At 41.9% G+C, this 17746-nt stretch overlaps 1 protein-coding gene across 2 annotated transcripts in view; it reads right to left on the bottom strand.

The window, feature by feature from the left end:
* Window positions 1-1263: 1263 nt before the first annotated feature.
* WASHC3 (WASH complex subunit 3) overlaps window positions 1264-17746 on the bottom strand; it is a 50381-nt gene continuing 33898 nt past the window's right edge. For both annotated transcript variants that reach the window (XM_075551095.1, XM_075551096.1), the window contains exons 6-7: window positions 16070-16134; window positions 1264-1519 (exon numbers count right to left, since the gene is read on the bottom strand). In XM_075551095.1, coding sequence (XP_075407210.1) covers window positions 1435-1519; window positions 16070-16134 — 150 coding nt within the window. In that variant the 3' untranslated portion in view covers window positions 1264-1434. The remainder of the gene's footprint in view (window positions 1520-16069; window positions 16135-17746) is intronic.

Here is a 17746-nt window from a genome sequence, read left to right as displayed (position 1 = left end):
CTGGGTAGTTGTTTTTATAGAGAATGGCCGGCCATCACCTTAAAGCTATGGTAACAGAGTGGACTTCACATGGGGCCACAGGCCCCCACTCTTGCTTCCTCGGATCACCACACAATGTATCCACTGGCAACCCAGTCCTTTCTTTTCTTTCTTTTTAACCCCCTCCCCTCCCCCAGTCCTTTTCTTAAGCTCTTGTAGGTGAACCGGACTGGATATCATCAATCTGATGCACGTATATAGCTGTTATGGCCTGAACTGTGCCCTGCCAGGCGCTCCTCTGTCCCACCTCACAAGGTTATGTTGATATTCTAACCCAGGTCCCTATGAACGTGCCCTTGTTTAGAAATGCGGGTTTCTTCTGTTGTCAGCTAAGTTAAACACACTTATACTGGAATAGGGTAGGCCTGAGGCCTAATCCTTTTTAGTCATGTCACATGAAAAGGAAGAACAAAACAGAGATACACACAAGGGGAAGGTCCTACATCTGCAGAGAACACTGAGACATGCTTGATACTTCCAGAAGCTGAGACAAAGGACGTTCGTCTATCACTGACAGCGTATTGCCCTGTGGACACCTGAATTGGAATGAGCTTCCCCAATTGTCAGCCAATACCTGTCTGCTCTCCAAAGTCACCCACTTAGTGATATTTTATTACGTGTATATAAGGATTTTCTAAATATGTGCAGATAATTATTTATGGACTACTATTTGTAAGATGTGGTGAGAATATTTTTAAACCTGCACGTTAAATCTTTTTTTCCTAGTAGATAATTAAAAAGTTGTTAGTTGATGACAATACTTGCCCACTCTGACCCACATTGCAAGTAGCTTCAATCCAAATTCTACCTGATAATAAATACAATTAAAACATCAGTTTGACAGTATACTTATATAAACTAATGAGCGAGTGGTAAAAAGCTCTATATGCTAATATTATCAATCAGTTTAATATTTACAATATATAACTTACAAGTTTTCATATAAAATTTAGTCTTATCTGCCAGAAATTTCAACAAATTTTATGCTATAACATACTAATACCTTTCATGCTAAAAATTCATACACAACAACTGAATAACTCAGTCAAATTAATTATTTTCAGACTCAGGTATCAAAAAATGTTTTTGATCACTAAACTGAAAGTAAATTGACTTAATTTATATTCAGAAATATTTCATATTGGTATCTGTATTAGTAATTGTACTTTACTTGTTGCTTTATATTTCAGTCGAGGGCCTGTTATTTGGGGTAAGGAGACATCCTGCCAGGTTGTAAATGTTTTATTTTTCTCATAAAGGAAGCTTAGGGGGGGTGGCGGGGGGGGGGGTTATGTGTTCATTTGATGTTTTCAGACCGAGAGCTTTAGGGTCTCTGTCTCACACGCTGTAAATGTAGACCCACAAGTGTAGATAAAGTTTGTATCAAAATTAAGCTTAGTCACTAAAAGACGATTCACTATCTGAACTTTCTTCTGGATGTTTTTCGCCTTCACCATCAGGCACTGGAGCATCTGGTCGCCTGAAAGAGAAAAGGGAAAAAAAATAATTTTTTAAAGGTTTTCCAGCTGAAAACAACCCCAGCACTCACTAGCTGTAAATTAAGTTCTTCTTAATAAATAAATCTGCCAAGTCTGCCGCCCTTAACCAAAGGAGTCTCCCTCTCTCTCCCACAGTGTCTCTCTCTCTCTGGCTTCTTCAGCATCCTGGGGATTAAGTGCTATTCCTGCTGAGACTATGCCACGGGTTTCTCTTGCCAGGTCTTGCATGCATAGTGTGCTACTTCAGCACTTTCTGCTTCTCACTACCATGGAGACCCAACTACAGACAGATGCGATCTGGAGAGGCTGGCACGATGAGCGCTAAATCCTTGCAGCCTCCACGGCGAGATGAGGCATCGAGGATGGAAAGCTTGAAAGGGAACGCCTGACATTTACGAAAGCGGTCGGGAGAAAGATGGAGGCGGGGAGTTCAGGAATGGCTGTTTGGAGTCATGATATGGAAAGGTTCTTAGTTAGTTGCTGAAGGTTTGCAATATTTATTTAGAGAATGGTTATAAAAGAAATTGAGTTGATTAAAAACCAAACCAAACAAAAAACTGTCTCTAAGATTCCATGGGTACAACAGAGAGATATGAGCATGGCTGAACTCCAACCTTACATGAACGGGCGCTAACAAATCAAGATGAAATTTTAACGATGTCATCCACATGGGCCCTCCTTCCTGGGGACGGACAACAGAGAAGTGGGTGAAGGGAGACGTGGGACAGGGCAAGATATGACAAAATTATAATTTATAAATTATCAAGGGTTCATGAGGGAAGGGGGAGCGGGGAAGGAGGGGAAAATGAGGAGCTGATGCCAGGGGCTTAAGTGGAGAGCAAATGTTTGAGAATGATGATGGCAATGAAAGTACAAATTTGCCTTACACAATTGATGTCTGCATGGATAGTGGTAAGAGTTGTATGAGCCCCTAATAAAATGATTTAAAAAAAGAGAGACACAACTAGATAGCCTATAGTTTTTGTGCCAATAAATCATTTAACCAATAGAAGAGCACATTCTGTCTTTAGCCAATCTTATTACGGAAGAACGTTATGAAGGGAGACAATCTTTAGGGGAAGCGAAGGAGCAGAGGTGAATAATATACTTAACCATTGTCTCATTAAAAACGACGCTTCTCCTCCCTTGAGCTTTATTAAATATTTAGGACAGTCAACAACAGGAAATGTACAGTCTACCATCGTTTCATGTTCTGATGATCGCTCCATAAGGAGGTATATGTACCGACTACAGTAAACCTTTACAGTTGCACTGAGCAGGGGTGGTCCCTCAGTCCTAACTGACGCACCGTCTGCAGACAACACTATTATGGGGCCGTCGGCTGTCTTCACAGGCCTATGTAGAAGCAACAGCCCTAGTAGTGGGCATGAAGAGGGGAGCCTGTTTGTCTCAGCAAACATGTCTTTGCTATTGACTTGATTCTCACTGTCTCTATTTTGAGAAAAGGAAAAGCAACCAGAGGAAATTAACCAAATACCACATCAACATGACATTGGTATCTATGGCAACTCAAATAAAACTCACACGTACACAACTTCCTAAAACTTATCCTAGTTAATAAGAAAGGGGTGAAGGCCTTTCTTCCAGACATGAAAAATGTCTTAGGTCTAAAAGAAATGAAAACATTTAACATTTGTCGACTTATGTGCTTAAATCATTTGTTGATATATTTGATGTGGTATAGCATACTGGTTAAGAACACAAACACTTGAACCAGATTGCTTGGGTTTGATGCCAAGCCTTGCCACTTATTTGTTATGTAAGATTGAGGAAGTGATTTGACCACTTTTGGCTCCATGACCTGAAGGGATTGCTGTGACGATGGAGCAGAGTCAGAATGCCTGCACTGCATGTTGTCTTCGCCCATGGTGTCAGGTGGGAGCAGCGCCTGGGAAGGACATCGTGCTTGGGAAGGCAGCAGTCAGCGAAAAGGAGGAAGGCCCTCAAGGAGCCGTCTGACAGTCACGGACGGAGCCACCATCGCTTGTGAGGCGCAGGACTGGGTCGGCGTTCACGCTGGTACACGGAGGGTCGCTCTGAGTGAGAAGGGACCTGATGGCACCCGGCCTGTGCAGACCCTCCATCCCGAATGCCCGCTTTCTGGCTTCTCCACATGTTCAAACCCACACACACCAAGCCCCAGCTCAAGTCCTCCATGAAACAACCCCAGGCTCGGATTATTCACTCTTTTCTGATTCATAAACTTCTTTTGAACATCCAGCTGTCTGACACCTAATTATGCAATGCTTGGAGAAAGCTCTTGCATAGTTGTTTCCGTTTTTACCTTTTCCTTTGTATTCAACTATCCTCATGTTTTTGTCTTCTCCTTTCCTGTGTTATAGATTTTGTCCCCTTCCCACTCCCAGAGCTTACTTTCTCTATTCTTTCTCCCCTTATAATGGGGGATCCGAAAAAGAGGACCTCCCGCCTTCCTAACATGGGTGGACACAATGGCTGCAACAATGGGCTAACCCAACGCAACAATTGTGAGGCTGATGCAGGACGGGGCTGGGCCTCCCTTTCTTGTCTAGAAGGTTGTTATGAGTCAGCAAGAATCAACAACAAGAGTGCTGTTGCTGCTACATTATTTTTATCACCACCACACACCTACTATTTGCTATGAAATAGGTTGGATGCTGGGGATACTGATGTGAAGAACAAGCAGTTTCTTCCTTGAGAAGTTAGTACATTAGTATAGCAAACAGAATTTCCAATAAATGATCGTCACACAATGTGACGTACACTATGCTGGTATGATAAAAAAAGGAATCAACACTGTTAGGGCTGGTCAGACAAGAATCCAGAGAGGGGAAGACACCTGTGAAGCGTTCTGAGATCTGAACAAGAGTGTGCAGGAATAAGAGTGGGAATCAATGAGGATAAGGACACTCAGGGTAGGGGAAACTGTGAATGGTGTGGAATGTTGCTTCAGGAAATAAGATTGCTTAACAGTGTGTGGCAAAAAAGGCCTGATTTGTGGCAGACAGGGGACTGGTTTTGCTACCAAGACTACGTATCTGCTCACACAGCTATCTTAGTGTGCCCGTTTTGGGCAAGAAACTGCATGCCTCTCTTGCCCCATGCACCTTCCTCACCTGACCTTGCTGTGTAACTTCTTTTTGCTTCCCTGAATGAAGAGAGACATGAAAGAGCAGTGATGTAGAAGAGGTGAAGAAAAAACTGAAGGAGGTGCTGCCAGTCATCCAAACAGAGGAGCTGGAAAAATGTTTCCAAGAATGGAATCACAGATTTGAAAAATGTGTTAAGTGTAACCGAGAGTACTTTGATGGTCATAAAGTTGTTTTATAAAAAAGTTTAAATACATATCTCTTGGGGAGGGTGTTAGGGGTACCCCTCGTGCATACACGCACATGTGTGTGTATATATTATATACACACATGTGTGTGTATAATATATACACACATTTTTAAAATTCATCCATCTATTGATGGACATTCTGATGGTTTCTACCTGTTATTCCAAATCATCTTGCCAGGAACAGTGTGTACAAGTTTTTGTGGGGTGTGTGTTTTCAATTCTCTTAGGGCTATATTAAAATAGATTGCTGGGTCCTAAAGTAATTCTATGTTTAATATTTGGAGGAAGTTCCAAATAATTTTCTACCCAGTTGCAACATTTTTACATTCTCAATAATAAAGGTTCTAATTGCCAACCTTTGTAATTTTTTTCTTTATTTGTTTTAAAATAAGTTCTATGCTACCTTGAATTATAATAATAGGAGAACAAAGGGAAAACTATATACTGGTTCTCGTAGGAGATTCAAAAGAGAAAAATCTCAAGAAATCACGCTAATCAGAAGAAGTAATATATGCAAAAGCATCTTAAATTAAAAGGTTATGAATTTTAAAGCTATAGATATCAATGGTAATATGAAAGCTCAAAAAACCACCATAATTTTTGACCTGGATATTTAATCTCTGGGGACAGGACTGTACTTTTTTATGATATGACCCAAGTGTTCTCATTAGGTTTAAGATGTTTTTCATGGAAATAAATATGAAGAGGTTACTCTATCAACCTATCAGAAAGGACTACACATATATGAATCAGTACTTCTTAGCACACAAGATGCTGTATGCATGTGGTATTCTGACAGGCCTCCCATTTTGTGTGGATGAAGTAAAACTTTCCATCTAAACCCTGTGGCCTTCACTCATTCCCTATCCCCAGTCCTGCTGCAGTCACGTGGTTTGTTTTCCTAAAAACGAACTGTGGATTACGGGAAAGGTTTCTCTCATGTCGGGGTTACAACATCAGCAATAGCAAAGTTTTCTATTGCTGGAGGCGATAGAGCCAAGCTCCAGGGAGGAGTCCCCCGATGAAGGAGAGAATTAGGTGATGAGACCCAGGAAGGACAGGTGGAGTGAGGTGGCAGGGAGAGGCGGGACGAGAATACCAGCTAGCCAGCTGGCCTTGATGATACGGACCCTTATAGTTTGCTTCCCCAGGACACGCAGCAGTATTAGCCAATAACTCCTTTTTAAATTTTTGCTTAAGCTAGAGTTGGATTCTATGATCTGGAATATGAAAAGAGTCCTACAATACAAATATTATTGGCGTACGTTTTTTTTTCTAAAGGGAGATTTATATTTGTGTTTGAAACTTCAGCCATTTTAAGGACACAAAAACCATATGAGCATTCTTGGGGGAAAACACATAAAAAACGATTAGGTAAGTCATTTTAAAACATTTTTTAAATGTGTTTTAAACTTAAAAACAGTTGATTTAAAAACAGAAGAAGTGCCCAAAACCTTATTAGTAAAATATTCGCTGGAGTAGGGATGGAGTAGGTAGAGGGGGCTTAAAAAGAATTCCATTATCTTTTAGTTCCATTTTCCCACAAACTTTTGAAGTTCCCTGGTATTTATTGTTCAATGTAATGAACAATGTCAACTAGAGTATATACTAAAGCCATTAATTTACATTTAAATATAATAAAACTGAAAAGTGAAGCATCAAGGGTATATTGTATTTTATTGGGTGTACTATGGTTGAATTAAGATCTTAATATTAATGAGCTAAGATCTTACTATATCTGTAGGTGGTATGCATTTTTATAAATGTTAGTAAGCAGACTTGGGCAAAGACAACCAGTATCACATGACATCTTTGTTAGTTGTGTTCTGTTAGAGTGAGAGGTGACAACTGGTGGTCCTAAGGAAAGCAAAACACTAAGATTTCTAAACCAAGATTGTGCTGACTACATGAAGATCTCTGAGGAAGCTATAGATAGAGCGATTTCAACCTTGAAACGAAGGAAACGGAGCCCCTGGATGTGCATAAAGGTTCATGTGCTCGGCTGGTAACAGAATGTTTAGCAGGCTGAGTCTTCTCAAAGGGGCTGAAGATCTTGGCAGTGATACACTTGCAAAACACTGCCAGTGGAAGCGCTATGGAGCACAGCTCTACTCCGTCCGACACACTTGTGGGGCCTGTCAAGAGGTTCGGTTTTGGTACTACAGTAGTTGGTGAGGCTACTTTCAGCACTACACTCACATTATGCACACTTTGGTCTGTTTCTTTTCTTCTGAAAGCTTATCAGGACAGGTACATCTTGTTTCTTGTCTTGGTATGCGGATTACTGCAACAATGTAATGTCTACTATATCATAAAGCAAGAGAAACTACACTGCCCTAGGAATGACTGGCATCACTATTGAACCGGGGTCCTCTGCTACCCAGAGGCACCGCTACCTCATCACAACTTCTTCTAAACACTATCTTTCGATCCTTCCATTGTCTTTATTACTCTTCCTGTAGTCAAGGTTCCCAAGTGGAATTTTTCAATATAAAAATCTTGGCTTTACTGTTTCCTGCCCCATAATTTTACATAAAGTGTTTTCTAGCTAGTGGTTAGGGATACAGCTCAGCAAGAACTTAAAAAATGGGACCAATAATCATTGGGAATTGTCCAGTTGGGAGACTAAGGTCTGTCCTCAAACAGCCAGAAACCAACTTTTAATCTAGAATGCTGTTGTGTGTTGTGAGGTAGACAACCAAATCCCCCAGGTAGATAATGATTTCCATGAGGGGACAGAAAAATCCTCTGGAAATGCCTTGACTACAGTTTTTAAAGTTTATCTGCCTCCTATTACAGTTTTGGTCAGCATTAATAAATCTTCTCTTGTCTAGTGATAAGTAGGCCAATGTAGTTACTTTTACTTCTGGCAACCAAAAGAGTGATCATTCTAAAGTTTGGGAATCCCATCCCACCAAAACCCCACTACCATTCAGTCTATACTGACTCTTAATAATCCTACATGTATAGTGGTTTCCAAGGCTATGAATCTTTGTAGGAACAGATAGACTCTTTTTCTCTCTAGAGGAGCGGCTGGTGGGGTGTAATATACTAACACTTACCTGACAGTGCTACCAGGCTAAAATAAATTCACTGCCACGAAGTGGATACTGACTCTTAGTGACCTGGCCCCTATGGGTTTCTGAGGCTCTAAATGTTTACAGTGGGCTTTGTCTAATGTATAGCCCACGGTGCCACCAGGGCTGCTTAACAGTGCTACCCAAAAGGAATAAATGACAAGAGTTGTACGAGCCCCCAATAAAATGATTTTTTAAAAAGCAATAAATGTCATTTGGGCAGATGCCCCAGGATAAATGCCAATAGAGGTGGTTCTGTTCAACAGGCTGAACAGTAACTTGAACTTAACTGCGTGCCTTATTTAGCCAAATTAATGTGTCACAACCACACCCTTCCACTGATTTTCAACAACAGAAATCTGTTGTTTATAGTAAAGCTCAAAATATGGATTTTCTCTTGTGAAAAAACAGAGAATATAATTTAAAAACATTGAGTAGGCTAAGTGTGTCTTTGTTGAAATCACAATGGTATATGGGCAACCAGAGAATTATAAAGAAGTTGTCATCTAAAAAGCTTGGTAAATCCATTGTTTAGAACTTGCTACACATTCTTCTTTATGGGACTCATAAATCACAACAAATATTTACTGAACATTTACCACTTGTCCTGAGCCGTGTTTATTGCTTACATCCTTTTCCTTCTTAATCTGGACAACTCTATGAGCTGAATTCTTGTATTTCCCATGATAGGCAGGAGACATTTGATACAGAGGGGTCAGGCAATGAATCCAAGGTCACAGAGTGAGAAAGCGGCAGAATAGGAACTGAAGCAGAACACCTTCAAAAAGCCTCTCTTAGCCTGAGTTTTGATCATCAGGAATTCCAATCCTTTGGTGATGGGCAAGCCCAAAGAATAGTCTATTTATCCTAATGCAGCAAAGTAGCAATTACTAGGGAGTAACAGTGATTTGAGTTGTGGAATATAAATGCAAAGAAAAAACCTTTTTTTCCCTTGTTTTGTTCTTGGTAAGAAAATCTAATGGATGAAAAGACTTGGATGAAAGAATTCATAAGGTAAGATTTTCCTCGTCTGTTGTGATAGTTCAGGGTTTTGTGCCAACATGGCTCCTGTGGAACATGTGGGTGGAGTTTAGCCTGTCAATCAGGTCAAGCTTGACTGGAGGGTGACCAAGATAAATGGCTCCGCACAGCTGCCCAATCTCCCGCTCTCTGCTTTCACCTTTCTGCTGGTGAACCACGCTGAGAGCCGAGAGCTATGGGATGCAGCTACCACCACGGGATCTATAACACACTGCACCCACCTGCCGTGCTCATCCTGCATCGCTGCATGTGGTTGCCTGAGTCTGAGAGGGACTTATGCACTACTATCAGACTTACGGACTTGATCTGGACTGGGTTGGGGTGTTTGCTTGATATAGAATTACTTCTTGATATAAAGCGCTCTCTTATACACAGATATGAATGTCACTGGATTTGTTTCTCTAGTCAACCCAGCCCAACCCACCTATATTTCTGGCAAAATAAAGACAGATGAACCTTTAGACAAATTTAAAATGTCCATTGTCCATTCACTTATAATCCTTTGAGTATGATGGTCACAAAGGTATCCCTTCCTACAACCTTCTATTTGGCATTGGGAACATATTGCACAAGCTGAGGAAAACTAATTTTTGATTAAGTTAAGAATAATTTTTACATAGGTGTATTTGTCTACACATGTGCATACATGTAAATAAAATAAGGAAGCAGATGGACTTTGGGCCTCTACTAATGTTTTACCTAAGTACAAGTATGATTTGTTCTAAAAATGTGGCACTGTATGATACCTTTTGACAGGACCGCTGAAGACAAAATGGATGCATAAGCAAATGTGAAGACAGCTGATGGTGCCTGGATATTAAAAGCGAAAGCATCTAGGATCTTAAAGGCTTGAAGTTAAACAAGTGGCCATCTAGCAGGGATGCAACAGAGCCCACATGAAAGAAGCACACCAGCCTGTGTGATCAGGAGGTGTTGACGGGAATAGGTATCAGAAATTCAATAACAAGCAGCCAAATTGATGTGAAGGGGTGTGGATTTAGTGGAGACCCCAAACCCATCTGTAAGATAATTGGACAGACCCCCTCAGAAGGGCCACACAGAGGGGATGATAAACCCAAGGTGCGGTAGAGCACTGATGAAATACATAACTATCCTCTGGTTCTTTAATATTTCCTCCCCCTTACGAATAAGGCTTATAATTTACCTCATTAATATTGTTAGACCTACGTATATTCATTTGTATAATTAAGATTGTTTGATGGAGGAATGCCAGATGGTGACTCTTCAGAAACAGCAATGGGAGTAATGATCCCCTGAGGATACTGGAAGAGAGTTGGGGAAGCGGGGAAGGAGGGGCTGACAGTAATGATGACTGTATAGCCCCACTCAAGGGGAGCCGATAACAGAATTTTAGGTGAATGGATACACTGGATGGGGTAAGATATGGTTATTAAATATATATATATACATAATTGAATAGTAACATAACGGTTCCTGGGGGGAAGGGTAGGGGAAGAAGAGGTTTAGGGGAGCTGATATCAAAGAGGTCAAGAAGAAAATGCTTTGCAACCGACTGTGGTAGCGATTGTACAATGATGCTCAATCAATCTGAATTATGGAATGTTATGACATCTGTAAGAGGTCCCATTAAAATGATTAATAAAAAAGAGCTACTTTTAAAAAGTTAGATTTTTAAAAATCACTTAGAAGTATAAAAATGTTATTTCCTTGTTAATAACCAAGCATTTTCTTGTTTTTTATATAATTTACTTCAGACTTTTTTTCCATCATTTTATTGGGGCTCTTGTAACATTCCATACATCAATTGTATCGAGCATATTTGTACATATATTGCCATCATCACTTTAAAAACATTTTCTTTCTATTTGAGCCCTTGATATCAGCTCTTCTTCCTCTGCCCCCAGACTTTAAATCTTCTTTGATGATTCTTTTTTGAGGAAAATTTCTAGGTCCTCCCTCATCCTGTGTCACATAAGCTGCCTTAGTTTAAAATTCTGTTCTCTTACAATGTTCTCTGATCAGTGTTTATTTCTAAATCAACCAGATCCAGTGCATGCAGAGCTAAACTATTTCTTCCGACAGTTCTAAGAGTTTGTCTGGTTAACTAAGGTTAATAAAAAGAATATGTACATGTATACTGTAAAAGACAACAGAACAATCTACTGGAAGTTCTTGGCTCAGGCTTAATAGGTATCTAAGATTCTAAATAAAAGTAAGTCTCTTTGCCGGGATGGCACATTTTGTTCCCCTCCACCAGCTCAGACTTTTCTCTCAAAAGAAGGCTCCTTAAGGTTAAGAAACACGATTTCAAAGGTGCCAGAATCCCTCTGTCATTGAGGTAGTTGATTCGCCTTATTTTATCTAGCTGAAAGTAGTTGTAGCTGGTTTGCTCCTTGTGTGAGTCACGCTGAGGCCAACCAGAGGCCCTGGTGGCCAATGGCATGAACTTAAAAGATTCTGGTGCAGAATTCAGGCTCCAGGCTGTGGTCAAGGAGCAGCCTTTCAGTAAGACACTGAAACTGTTCCTGGAACTCGACCCTACAACTTGGCAACACCTTGCAACTGAACACTTCTCAACATTCACAGACAATGACACCCCCGCAAACTTGCTAAGCGAGACACACCAAGGGAGTGGCAGGAGTGGCAGGCCTCCTCGGAGCCCTTAACAATGCACCATGGACGTCCGGTGATCGCACAGTGGAGTCTAAAAGAGTAAGAAATTAGCCAGGCCAATACACTGGGGAAGGGAGTTCCACCGAGAGGAAAGAAAACACTCACAGACACCAAAAGGGAGCAGGAAACCAACATATTCACACAACTCTAAGTAGCCCCCCCACGAGGCACATGTGAGAGACTAGCGGAAGCAGCCTCCCAGAGAACACCGGCCTTGGTGAAAGACACAGCAAAGGCTGGGGAGCAAGAATACAGCATGCACAGATCTTCCCGGCCTTTACCAGGAGGGCTGAAAGCGCACAGGGAAACCAATCAGAAGGCTCCTGAAAGTACGCACGTGAGCAAAGTGAGGGCCTCACGGGAGGAGCACTGAGTGCCAGCCCCGAGTCGGAGGGAGTCAACTCACCAGCCGTTCCTCAGGAGAAAGGATGAGGCTGTCCGCTCCCATAAAGATCTGCAGTCTCGGAAATGGGAGACTAGTGATTAACATAGTGGAGGGCATGGGAGGGGCAGAAAGGAGGATGCCTTCCAAGTTGCTAGTGTGGGTGGGCGGCTGAAGTAAAGGGTTAGGAAACCTGAAACAGGATGAAATTAAGCCAGGAGGTAAAGGGAGTGGGTAGCTAACATATGCTGACACTTAGAAGGCTGCTACTTTCCCCTTTATTACCTTCTCTCTAGAAAGAAAAGTCATCATTGTAAAGGTCTTTATAACAACAACAACAAAGAACCCACTGCCATCGAGTGGATCCTGACTCGGAGCAAGCCTGCAGGCAAAAGTAGAAAGGCCCTGTTTACGGGAGCAGCCTGCCACAGCCCTGTTGTTGGAGGAGTGCTGTGTATTTCCAGAAGCTGAAAGGAGGCCACAGCCACGTGAAACATATCAGATAGCCCAATGAGCACCTGGACGGACGGAACCTAAATATTCAAGTCACACCGCAATAGATGTAACAATCCATCTGCTTTAAAAAAAAATCCATCTGTTTTTATGTGTGCATCAGAAAAAATTTCCAGAACAAATGCCAAATATCCTGGTGATGCTTTATTTCAAACGACCAGGCATACAATTATATTTGACCTGTTGGATACTTGGACGAACACCATAGAGACATGCTGAAAATCCATTCTTGCAGTTTAAAAGAATTCTTAAGTTTCATATTTTGGAAGATAAGGTACGAGAAAAGGGCTGCATTGTGCTATTTCCCTCAAGAATACACACTTCTTCCTTGGGATGATGGGCACCAAAGGAAAGCCTTCGTATCCTGTTTGTGGAGAACGAATGTATGGACGACCGAGCTAAACGCAGGGGGGTGGAGCTGAAGCCCACACTGGAAGGCTTCTTTGTAAGTATCCAGACACTTGCAAACCAGAAGAATTCTGAAGACCTTCTTAAGATATATGTTACCCAGGATGAACTATTAAGACATATTTTAGCCAGGTTCACCTGGATGGAATGAGTTATTGTCAAATTTCGAGCCACTGTTTTCAGTAGTGTTTCTCAATTAATATTTCATAAAACTCACACAAACAGTGTCTGTTTTTAAAATATCCATTAGTGTGTACCTGATAACTTTACCTTAATTAACTTCTCAAGCACGATCACGGTAGAATCACTTTCCAACATGCTAAGGTCTTAAATGAAAAGTTAGAGTGCCCTGAGGTAAGTGTAATCAGCACGGCAGGTACAGAAGAGAAGCCACCTAGATCACAACATTCGGGCTGAGGTACAGGGAGTCGGGAGGAGGTTAGACCAAACCCAAGGAGGTACACATGTTGGTCCAACACAAACATGGGGAAAGGGGGGAGGGAAGAGGGAGAAAAGTGAGGCGCATGAAAGTGAGATGATGATGGAGGGAGCAGGGCACTAACCCACCAGGGGAGAGTGCTGGTCTCGTCTCCACAGAATCAGGAGTTGGCATGCGGACCCTGCCACGGTGCACGACACCATGAGGACGACGAGGCCACGTGGAAGAATGCATGAGAAGACAGAGCTACAGGGCCGACCCCAACCAGAGCCAAACGGACCCCCTCCTTAGAAATAGGTGTGACAGAGAACAACAGTAAACCTACAGGTTGGGGAGAGGGGCCAGCACGCCAACCCACATGGAAGCAGCTCAGGAAGAAGGAGAGAGAGAGAGAGTGCTGGAATGAACTCCACGCTGGCACGCCAGCCTGGAGATGACGCCCCTGCGGGGAGCTAATGGGACACAGAGGGGACTGGGCGGCTGACACAGCTCGTGTCACCTTGTCCCCTTTACTGGAGCAGACTTCAACAGAGGACAATTCTGACATCACATGATGAAGAGGTAGTGTGGTCTGAACACAACCCCCCCCCCCACCGCCCACAGTGGGGAGAACCAAGAAGGTAACATACCAGAACAGCAGCTGGAGCAAAGCAAAGTCACGAAGCCCCTGAGGAGCCCCCCAAAAGGGACTCCAGGCTGGGAGGGGCAGCTCCTGAATAGTCATGAAGGCCAGCAAACAGACCTGAGATTTTTATATATTTCTTCTTTTTGTTTGTTTTTCTCTTTTCTCCTTTTTCTTCTTGCTTCTTATTCTTTCCTCTTTTCAATCCACCCCCCTTTTGTTTTTATCAGTTTGGATTATGTCACAGTCGGTGTGCCTACTTAAGATAGGAATGGCAAGCATGCCCGAGGAGAAAGCTGTGGGACCAACAGTCCCAGGGAGAAGCCAGCGCCACAGACAAGGGAACAAATAGAGTATTAGAGTCAATAACAAGGAGGAGATAGGGATCAGGGCAGAGAGTGGGAGCAACAGCAAGCTAGCTAAGAGGAGGTACCAAGAGGCAGAAATAAGGGGAAAGTGATGGTGGGGCAGGAGGAAGGCAAAAGGTAACAAGAGGAAGGACCTAGGAAGCAAAGCAATGGATAGAGGTATAAACATAGCAGTGTACCTATGTAAATACATTAATCCACAAAAATACAGGTATTGGCCTATGTACATATATTTATACAGCAACACACTGAGGTCGTGGATGGACTTCGGGCCTCTGCTCATATCCTCCCTCAGTCTGAGATGTTCACCCTCCCAAAACAATCGCTGAAGAGAAAATGGGTGCATAAGCAAATGTGGTGAAGAAGGCGATGGTGCCCGGCTAATAAAAGATATAGCACCTGGGGTCTTAAAGGATTGAAGTTACACAAGTATTCAGAAGAGAAGCAACAGGCCCACATGAAAGAAGCACACCGCTGGTGCCATCATGAGAAGTCATCAGGACAGGTAACAGGCATCAGAAGACACATAACAAACAAACAAACAAACAAAAACATATTGTTGAGAACAAGGGGGGTTGGTGCAGAGATCCAAAGCCCATCTGTAGACAGTGGGACAAGCCCCCACAGAGGGGTCACAGGGAAGGGATGAGTCAAGCAGGGGCAGTAAAGCATCGATGAAACACACTATATTCCTCTGGTTCCTTGAGGCTTCCTCACCTCCATTCCCACCCCTGACTACCATGACCTCAGGGTTGCTTCTCCATTCAGACTAGACTGGAACATGTGCACAGGTATAGATAAGAGATAGGAACTCACGACACACAGAATCCACGAACAGGAGTGAGAACAGCGATACTAGAAGAGTAGAGGAAGTGGGGGAGAGGAAGAGAGAAAAGGGGAACCAATTGTAGTGATTGACACATAACCATACCCCCCTCTCCAGGGGGAAGAACAACAGAAAACATGGGGAAAGGGAGACAGCACTCAGTGTGAGATATGAAAACAATAATAATTTAAAATCTATCAACGGGTTATGGAGTGGGGAGCTAATACCAAGGGCTCAATTGAAAGTAAAGGTCTAGAAAAGAATGATGGCAACATATGTACAAATTTGCCTGATGCAAGCGATGTATGGACTGTGACAAGAGTTCCAAGAGTCCCCCCCAAAATGATCTTTTAATAAAAAAGAGAAAAGTTAGGTCGCAGAAATACTAAGAAATGAGCACGCCTCTCATAAACACTACAGCCATACAACAAAACTGTCATCAAACTCCACCTCCTTTGAACATCTAGATTCATCAAGGATGTCTGAAAATGTGTGATGGCTGATTTTAGAAGCACTATTTTATTAAGATGGTTAAAAACAAAAAACCCTCACTGTCATGAAGTTGATGCTGACTCATAGCAACCCTATAGGACACGGGAAGAACTGTCGCTGTAAGTTTCCAAGACTAACTCTTTACAGGAGTAGAAAGCCCACGGAGAGGCCAGTAGTTTCAAAGTGAAACCTTTCAGATCACAGCCCACCATGTAAGCATGACGTCACCAAAGCTTAGTTACTTCCACCACAAAACACTCTTCTATAGTATGTATGGGAAAATGTTTATGTAAAGTTTTATGTGTTAACTTTAAATAATTTCTTAGAATTTGAAGATCTTGACAGTGACATATGAGGACAATGACTCACTCAAGGAGATCTGGGTCTAGTCCTTCAGCTGTCATCTTGTTTCTTATCGCCATCACTGGAACACCCTAGGGAAAGGATACAAGGTAACAACTCAATCATTAAGTTACTTCCCTTTTATGTCTCCATTTACGGTGCCTCGTTATGTAAAGTAGTGCTTATTTTGTCGTTATATATGTCACAACATTTTAATAATAAGGCGCATTTTACACTGACTTAATGCAATTTATGATACAGCCACACCATTGTACATAAAATTTAAATTGGATGGCACCAAAACAAAGAAAACTGTGATAATTCAAAGACTAAAGTGCTGGTGAGTGCTTAGCAATATGAACAAAAGCTTTTAAAGCCGAGATCACCGAGCTCTCGATGCTTAAGGAGAGATATGTTACTGTTCTTTTAACAAGCATAGGGCCCAATTCCATTTGGACACATTCAGTGCAAAAAATAAAATAAAACTCAAGAACCCTCTTGGCATTGTATTATCACGTTTCTCCTACACTAATATAAACATCGAGTAATGATAATTCTACATGTGTATGTTGCAAAAACATTGAGAACATTGAATTTCAAAGTTCAGATCAGGAACATCAAACTATAAAGAAAAGGATGGATGAGAAATTATGACACATTCTCTTGAAAAGGGAAATTATTTCATGAATAAATATTTATTGAAAACTCACTTGTAAACACTATGTTTTGTATCTTTTCATCCCATGTAACACAAGTAAACCAAGCCAGGGCTCATGTGAGACAAAGACCAATCACCTCTCCTTTTTTGTTGCATACCCTTCCCTGTGGGCATCTCAGGTGACTAGCTAGTCGTGGCAGTCAGTACTGAACTTGAGGATATTTTGAGGCTCTTAGAAACGCTGATACTCCATCTAGTTTCTCAGAGTCCTGTACTTTACCGAGCACGATTTCCTCTTCCAGGGTCTGGTCCCTCCTGATATGTCCAAATTAGATAAAACAAAGTCTCACCATCCTCACTTCAAAGGGGGCATTCTGGCTGTACTACTTCCAAGACAGAATTGTTCATCCTTTGGGCAGTCCCTGGTGTATCTATTATTTTTCCCCAACACATAATTAAAGTCATCGATTCTCCTTTGGTCTTTATTCCCTGTTCAACCTTTGAATGTGTGCGAGGTGACTACTTGGCTCAGCTGGCCTTTAGTCCTCAAGGTGACAATCTTGCTTTTCTGACACTTAGCGGGCTCATTTTATACTCAGCAAGATGTCATTACAGAGAATTCTGTTCACAAGTAATCACAGATAGGTCTTGTCAGTATCTTTCCTCGCCTTCTTAACAGACCCATTAGGGAAAGGTCTTTTGGTGGGATTTAGAGACTGGCTAGAGGAGCCACATTAAATAATCCACTTCCCCTGCACTTATAATGTTAATATTTTCTCCATCTATCATGATGCTGCTTGTTGCTCATACCATTGTTAGCAGTACTTCTACTGTGGTTAGCAGTAAAATTCTGATACCAAAACCACATGACTCAATCTTTGACATCACTGTGGCAGCACACTGTATGCTGAGAATATAAAGCAGTAATTAACCTATCCTCTGGGAATACAGTTTATTAGCTGACTAAAATGCTGCAGTGAAAGATCACAACCGAGGGAAATGTCAGCCAAAGGAAAGTTGGGCTCGAGGGTCAGTGGAAAAAAAAT

Source organism: Tenrec ecaudatus, chromosome 6, assembly GCF_050624435.1.
Source record: "Tenrec ecaudatus isolate mTenEca1 chromosome 6, mTenEca1.hap1, whole genome shotgun sequence".
NCBI classification, from domain to species: domain Eukaryota; kingdom Metazoa; phylum Chordata; class Mammalia; order Afrosoricida; family Tenrecidae; genus Tenrec; species Tenrec ecaudatus.
Note: the sequence above shows the minus strand (reverse complement) of the source record. Positions and strands in the feature narration are given on the sequence as shown.